The following is an 8,633-nucleotide window of genomic DNA, read 5'->3' as shown; positions in this document are numbered from 1 at the left end:
AATTTTGGGTCGTTATATATATATATATATATATATATATATATATATATATATATATATATATATATATATATATATATATATATATATATATATATATATATATATATATATATATATATATATATTGAATTGGTTGGTTTGGTACTTGTAATGTCCTGATTTTCAGAATAGTTTTTTGTTTTCTTAATAGAATAAACACTCATTTTCATAATGATATAATTTCAAGGAAGAACCATTTGTTCATAAACCATAATTCAAAATTAGAGTTATAATGAAAAAATGTGGAATCTCTAATCATAAATCTATTATTGTGTGTGTATAGTCCTGCCTTCACCCTCCTCCGATTCAATACATACTAGAAAAAAGATTGAATCACTAACTGTATGAACAAAGCTTAGTAAGTTCCCTAAGCTACCAAAAATGGAAATAAACATACATAACAACAAGGGGTCCGTAGCAACCCTGAGTCTGTAACAACTTAAGCAGTATATTTCTAGCGCACAAGTATGTACAACCCGAAGTCCGTATCAACCTACATCAACGGTGCTGTATTCACCCTGGGTCCATATCATCCCACAAAAATGGGTTTGTATCAAGCTTGGGTTTGTATCAACCCACATGCATATCTATGCAATTATAGCGGTTCAAAATCAAATATTGGTCAAGGACCGGTATTCAATATGTGGATTATCGCGGTGGGATATCGGTATTTTTATGTTATGTAGGGCCTTTGTAACCTTGTGTTTTATTGGATGAATACATGGTCATTAAGTAAAACATATAGTAAATTAAAAAATGTTTGAAGCAAATGTTTATCAATCTCATAAAACCCCCACCATATATCTAATTTTAATAATAAATGAAGTGACTTAATAAAACAATTTAGCTATAAACGCTATTTCACCGCTATCCCATCGATATTTGTCAAATATCAGTCAAATAGCGGTCAAATATCGGTCACTATCGCCGCTATTTGCGGTACCGCTATTTTGGACCGCTATTTAGCACCGCTATTTCACCAGCTACCGATAACCGCTATCCCACCGCTATCTCACCGCTATCCCACCGCTATTGACTGCATAGATGCATATATCACAAAAGCATACCAGAATACCACCAAGATTCATGAAGACAATAAGCACATAACGACACATAATGTCCTACAATATAGTGATAAGACACAAGATCTAATCAACATAATCTCATCAGCAACCTCAGTGACAAAACAACTAACACAAGCTACCTAATGCCAAAACGAGACAAGACCTTAGACAAAACACTCAATTCTACCAAAGTTACACCAAAAGTCAAATTGTTCAAAAAGTTAACAGTCAACTAATCATCAACCATCGCATCACGACCAATCCGCTTGGCCACGCCGTTTCCAATAGAGGACAAAAAAATGTGGGACACGTAATTCAATGCATCATAGACAAAACCTGACCAGACCGAGGTGAAATTCCATAACAGCTTATTAAGTTAAGCTCTTAACCCCTAAATCCAGAGCCCCTAACCTCATACATGACTCGTCTAATGATCCTCATGGATAAAATTTCCATGTAAATGTCCAAATGATTGAGATCACTAACCCTAACTCTCCAAGGGACAAAAGTATCACCAAGACCATGCATGACACTTAAAGGAAGATGAAGTCAAAATATTAGTGCCATAATGGGTCTAGAATACTTAAAGATTTAACCTTTAACCATGGTGTTTTCCAAATTCCCACTCAAATCCATCAAAAGGGCCAAAACAAGCATATAAACCATGATCCATGAAGTTATAAGAATACATGTGTAAGCTTGAAAACTTACAGAGGTCCAACATGGATCAAGAAGGCGGATGACACTTGGATCCGAGCTAAGAATGTTAACATCTCAAAACCCTAGGTCTCGTGGATTGAACATTATTTATAGGCACTAACTCTTAGAGTTTTCTTTCTTATCAACCTCCAACTCCTAGAAACTATAGCCTCCTTCCATTCATTCATGAGATTTGGTGACATTTGTAGGAAACTTGAAGAAGAAGCAAGGTGTTTATGTTTTAAAGGAAGTTAGGTTCTAAGAGTATTAGTTTTCTTGTCATCTCTTATTTCTTAGTAAGTGTTAACGTTTGAATCTTTATGTATTTTGACTTCTAGAGCTAGTGTTCTTAAGCAATTTGGTCAGGTGTTGTCCCTTCTTCTATGGAGTTTGGAAAACTCCATGTTAATGAGTAGTTTAAAGGAATCTTTTAGACTTGTTGTGGTGAAAAGAGTGCATGTATAAGCTCTCTTTGATCCTTGTAAGAAAGCCATAACCATTTTGTCTTGTTTTTGATCTAGGATTTGTGTTTTGCATGTTAGTAAAGTTAAAATATTAATCCATTAGAAACCTCCCATGATGGTGTCTGTTAGTTATATTCCTAATTAAATAGATTAAGAACTTAGTAGAAGTGGTTGACTCACACAAGTGACACAACATGACTAGCCCTTGAGTGCAACGCGATGCATTTCCTGGTCCACGACTATTTTGGACTGTAATTTTCACGATACGACCAGAGGCTGGTTGCAACGCATTGCGTGTTGACCATTTTTTATTGACCAATATGAATTTTGGTGGAACTTTGATGATCATGTAGTTTTGGACTAAGGTTTTACCTCTATTTAGTAATGGTTACTATGATACGTTTACTGGTGAAATTAGTTGGCTCGTGCTAGTCGATTCGCTTGTGGAGACTTGTGTCTGAGATTTGGATTTCTAGCACTATGTGAGTTTTTCACTATACTCTGTTTCATATTATATGACCTTTGTATGGTAAGATGGTTGTAAACTGTTTCAGTACAAAGGTCTGTATAGACTAGAGTAGTCTTTTGTTACGATAGCTAGTCAGAAGGTTGTATGATCAGATCGTCTTCGTATGAATTAATGGCGGAACGTACTGAACCATAAGCCTACATGCTCATTAGGAGGGGTGACATGATGATATCATGATCCTACTGTACATGTCTTTGGGATGATGACGGAACAACATTGAACCATGAGCCTATAATCCCAATAGGAGAGGGTGTCATGGTGAGATCGTGAGCCTATGCTATAAGTCTGACATGTGGGAAATTTACAATGACATCAAAAACCTAAAGTTGTATGCATTGTATCAACGCATCCACCTTGACAAGGATCACATACAAGAGTACCCAAACCATTCTCCATAGCGCATTCACGTATATAGCATGTTCACACTTCAATTATAGAACAATTAAGTAGACAACGCCTTCACCAAATGCCCCAGTGCATTCTTGGACTCAAAGGAACCTCCCTAGCCCATTAGCACATTCAGGGAATGCCTTAGCACATTCGACACTTTAGAATGCTCCAACATAATGCTCCATCTTATGTAAAAATGTTCCATATCCGAATGATCCACCCTATGTCAGAATGCTCGACCATTATTTTAAATGCTCAAGTCACATTTAACATTATCAAATGCAACATCCAATCCATGAAGAAAATGGATAAAAAGATCAGATTCAGGTTCAATATTTCCTACTGACTTTAGTTCATGAGTACTTTTCATTTGATTATAGCAAAAAGTAACATAAAGTTCACCTTGTTGTATATTCTAAAATTCGTTATGCAATTGAGATTGTTTAGTAAAAGCTTATTATATATATGATGTCTCTAAAAGCTTGTAGAGTTTTGTTGAAGTGTTGATTTTATGGACTTTGGAGATACTAAAGCAGGACAAGTAGCATTGTTGCAAGCTTGAATATATTCATAAAGTTTCTTCTATTAAAGAAACGCATTCGTCATTTAAAGAAGATATGATCTCTCATAAAGCTGCTAGACTTTTGTTGAAGTGTTGCTTCATATGTATACAGAGCTATCGAAGCATGACAAATAGCATTGATGCAGGCTTGAATATAGCCACTAAGCTTCTTCCTTCGAAGAAACTCTAGCATCTAAATAAGGTGGAGAATTAGAAGAATCAACATATGATTCTAGATCTACAGTTTGAAGGATTATATTGAATACATGCGTCCAAACAAGGTAATATCTGCATTTTGTTATGTAGATATGCAACTTGTATTCTTTGTCAATGGAAATTAAGTAATGAGTAAATTACTGAAATCGTCCCCGTGGTTTGGTCAAAATTTCACGTTTGGTCCCTAACCTTTTTTGCACTCGGGTCGTCCCTGTGGTTTGATTTTGTTGCGTTTTTCGTCCTTATGGTTTCGTAAAAATTGCATGTTTGGTCCCTAACTTTATGTATGTAAGGGACGAAAAACGCAACAAAATCAAACCACAGGGACAATCCGAGTGCAAAAAAAAAAAGTTAGGGACCAAACGTGCAATTTTGACCAAACCACAGGGACGATTTCAGTAATTCACTCTTAAGTAATAGATATTGTAACATGATCTTCAATCTCTGATGTTGACACATTGAATCAGAAGAGAAAAAGAAGAAAAATCCGACTATGAAATGAATAAATGAATCTGTAATGGATCTAAAATCGAGTATGAAAGTAATTTCTGATGCTCGGAATATGATATTACAAATCTGAATGAATCAGATGGAATTTGTGATTGTATCATCTTGATGCATTGACACCGTAAACGAGAATATAGAGAGACGACTGAGAGACGTGAAGATTTCGATTATTCTAATTAAGCTAAAAGATTTCACACACATAAAGGAACTAACACAAATAGAACTAAGGTTACAACATTGATAGGAAACTATGGTTAGGTTATATCTTAACAGCCGGTAACTAATTCTATGTTAACACATGGTCAAATACAACTTCCTCAAGTCAAGAATGAAATACTAAACCACAAACTCTTAATTCATAAGAAGGAAAATATACATTACGTTTTCCTCAAAAAAGCAATAGAAATGGTAACGAATTGCAAAATAAAGATGAAGATATAAAGAATTTAATTATGGAAAGGTTATAACCTAGTTTTTCATGTGAGCTACTTAATTAAGAAAAAAATTACAACCCCTTGTAAAAAGATAATTATTTCCATCTACATCTCATCTACATTAATATCTTGTGGAACATCGTACCCAAAAATCATGGAGTAATCATCCATTTCATTCCCCTCTTGTGCATATTTTGGTAGTCTCCAACTCTTTGTGAAATTTGAGTCATCTCCATATTGTAAAACTTCTAACACCTAACAATTGTCAAGAAAGAGAAAAGATTATCATAAAAAACACTCGTTTGCGCTTCGAATGAAAGTGCAATGAGTAACATTAACATATATACGGATATACCTCAGTCATGGAAGGTCGCGCATCAGACGATTGTTGTACACAATATGAAGACGCAAGTACTAGTCTGTACACTTCATCAAGTTCATATGCACCTTCTAGATCAGGGTCAACTAGTCCATGGATGTCTCTAGAGTCCATAAGTGGTTTGGCCTATAACATTGCACCCTTTATTATTAGTACAAATGTATCGATCTTTATATCATTACATTATGTTCAATATATCATCGTGCGATATCATAACAAACTCAGAGGTTTCTTGGAAACTGAATAACGACTCTGTTGGACTAAAAAAGTCTTACGTTATTATTTATATATTTAAATTTACTTTTAGCAGTCATACATCTGGGTGTCTTTTCTACCAGTAAATTGTTGAGCCAAATGTCGCTTAATTAAAGGATGATATCGTTACTAACCCACAATACAAGGTTTTGTTTGTCTGAATTCACAGGCATACGCCCCGTTATGATCTCCAAAAGAAGAACTCCAAAAGCAAAAACATCGGTTTTCTCATCAACAATCCCATGCATAAAGTACTCTGGTGCTAAGTATCCGAAAGTCCCTTCAATAGGAATTACAGCATGTTGTGTCCAATTGGTTGGAAGCCATTTCGCAAGACCAAAGTCTGAAATCTATACATATAATTACATGAAAATAACTTTAATAATTTGCAGATAAATGGAAAATTTTAAACTTTCCTTCCATAGTAGCACCTTTCTCCTCACCTGGGGTTCAAAGTCTAGATCTAGAAGAACGTTTGACGCTTTTATATCACGGTGTATTATCCGATGCTTGCAACATGTATGAAGATAATGTAATCCTCTAGCAATTCCAAGTGCTATCTTGTATCTTTCTGGCCAGTTTATATGCTTTTTTGTTTTTCCTAGATTATAACAATTAATGGGACAAATCAGAAAAGAGAAATGATAAATATTTCAATTTAGTTTTTACTTTTTCGTACCATGTAATGCTGAGGAGAGAGTTCCATTAGGGTAGTAGTTAAAGACGAGATAAAGTCCATTTTCTACACAACAGCCGACCAAGCTTGCAGTATTAGGATGGTGAATATGTCCAAGAATTCCCAATTCCATTAGGAACTCTTTCTCCTTATTTTGATCTTTGTTGTCCTTAGCTAGCTTTTTCACTGCAATGACTTGTCCGTTTTGTAAGTCACCTTTGTATACCTCTGAGTATCCTCCTATACCCACAATATTATCTGAAAAGAAATACTTAGATACTCAGATTGAATATTTTCTTTCGACAACTACCGAAATCGAAGAACATATCTTTAGAATTTTCATTTTTCACAATGTATATATAACAGTTATATGACCAATGGCGTATCTAATTTACTGCTTTAGATATACACTATTACAAAATAAATTCTACATTTGTGTTACCATTGAATAATAAATCGTGGGTACGCTTTAGCATGATAAAAACTTTTATTTTTCTTTTTTTACACTTCAAAAACTAGAATTTTCATATCGTACATACCCCATAGTTATGTCTAGTTGTGCGCTTGATTGTGTCTGGAATTAAATTTGTATACATGATCATGTATATGTGTGTTTACATATACATATCAGTCTTTATGTGTCTCAATAGTAACACATAGAGACAAACATGTCATCTACGTGGGTTGTTATATTAAATATTCACATTTCGTAAGTATTAATTTTGTACCTTGGTGGAAGTTATTTGTGGCATTGGCAAGCTCTACATAACTAAAGCACTTCAACAAAGGAGGGGGCTGTTCTTTGATTGGAAGCTTCCCGTTGGGTTTCTTAGTGTCAGTCTCAAATGGGTAGCGTAAGAAAGATGAAATGCGTTTTAACGAAGATATATGTTTTCTAAAAGAAAATTGTCCTTTTAACGACTCATGAGCCAACTGAGGTCGTGGGGATTCTGTTATGCTTGATCCTTCAAAGCTAGAACTATCTTCTTCTGTGCTATGATAGTCTCCTTCAGATAAATCCAACACGTTTCTAGGTGAACGTTGCTCACTCTTCTTTCTTGACAAATCTGAAACATTAGTCTCAGTTAGAGTTTCTGATAGAATCCATAAGATTTAAATATTCCTAGTGAAAGTAATGTATAACGTCGCTGTTATATAATATCATATGAACTAACCTTCTACGTTGACAATGCTAGACGGAAAATCTTGTTGTGGGACATCAGATTTTCGAACCAGAACTAACGTACACGACTTCGGATGATGATCAAGGCAGTACTTTTCTGCTTGATGGATCCTAACCATGGTAACAAACCTCGAATAAATATTCCACAATGTTAGCAACAGGAATTGAATTAATGCTTGATAGACTTCTTACTGGTTTGATTGGTTGCTTTTACTTCCGATGAGAAGATACTTAGGAGACATGGTTTTTGCTTCTTCAATAAGTCCTTCTCCGACACTAGAATTAAACCCAACTCTTGCCTCTAACTTCACCTAGGAAATAAGCGCACTATATTAAGTTCCTAATTATAAGTTATCGTGTAGTGACATAAGCGAAAGATCAACAACATTGTAAGTGTATTTTTTGAGTTACTTGTTTGGCACGGCATATGTTGGCGAATTCTCCCATGACAGATATAACAAAAGATTTTGCTTTCCGAATTCGCATTTGATATCTGTTGACTGATTTCTCTATGCTCTCTTCTTTCTTACTTATATCTTTGTGTTTCTTCCTCCTCTTGGCCACTGTAACGTTATCGAAATGATATAACACCAAGAAAAAAAAACATTGATTGTACGAACAAGGAACATGTTTACATACTAACCAAGAACATGCAAAGCCACGATAGTGTCATTCGGACGAGCCAAATTACAAATTGCCGAAGAGAGAAGATCCATGCTCTGTTCTTGATCTAATGTGATTCCTATGAGTATTTTAGTTGCAACAGGTTCGATCATTTTTTCTGTACTCCACGAAGAAAAAAAAGATTAAACAACAACGAGCTTGTACATGTTCTTTCTGCACAATGAATGCTAAATACTAGGCTTGGATATGTATAAGAAGATGATGATGGTCGTGATGATGGTGGTGATGATGATGATTGATTAAGGCTAGCTATACTTTGGGATTATCCTAGCGATTGAAAAAGCTTGTTTAAGAAGCATAAGCAACTTTTAAGTGTCACCCATTTATCAGTGTGTATGTGTGTAAAGGAGGACTGCAATTAATTGGTTATGGTTGAAGGAGGAAGATGGGGTGCTTTGTTGACTAAGCAAAGGTGAAGTGGCACTGTATGATTTTGTCTTGTGAGATAAGCCAAAGGCAAAGGAGTGTTTTCATTTTGGAGTTTGGTAGGATAAGGAATGTGACATCTTAAGATTCCTTCCCTTTATCATGGAGAAATCTTTTGAATGA

General features: G+C 35.0%; 1 protein-coding gene across 1 annotated transcript; it reads right to left on the bottom strand.

Moving 5' to 3' along the window:
• Positions 1-4,807: 4,807 nt before the first annotated feature.
• On the bottom strand, positions 4,808-8,431 carry LOC111879589 (probable receptor-like serine/threonine-protein kinase At5g57670). Its single transcript, XM_023876055.3, has 10 exons — positions 8,044-8,431; positions 7,812-7,963; positions 7,593-7,711; positions 7,393-7,511; positions 6,946-7,284; positions 6,221-6,475; positions 5,985-6,142; positions 5,676-5,891; positions 5,263-5,412; positions 4,808-5,162 (listed from the first exon to the last, which is right to left on the bottom strand). Exons 1-10 carry the CDS (start codon positions 8,174-8,176, stop codon positions 5,013-5,015), a joined length of 1,791 nt encoding a protein of 596 aa, XP_023731823.1. The 5' UTR covers positions 8,177-8,431; the 3' UTR covers positions 4,808-5,012.
• Between the last annotated feature and the right edge of the window lie 202 nt (positions 8,432-8,633).

This window comes from Lactuca sativa, chromosome 7 (genome assembly GCF_002870075.4).
Source record: "Lactuca sativa cultivar Salinas chromosome 7, Lsat_Salinas_v11, whole genome shotgun sequence".
Lineage (NCBI taxonomy): Eukaryota > Viridiplantae > Streptophyta > Magnoliopsida > Asterales > Asteraceae > Lactuca > Lactuca sativa.
Note: the sequence above shows the minus strand (reverse complement) of the source record. Positions and strands in the feature narration are given on the sequence as shown.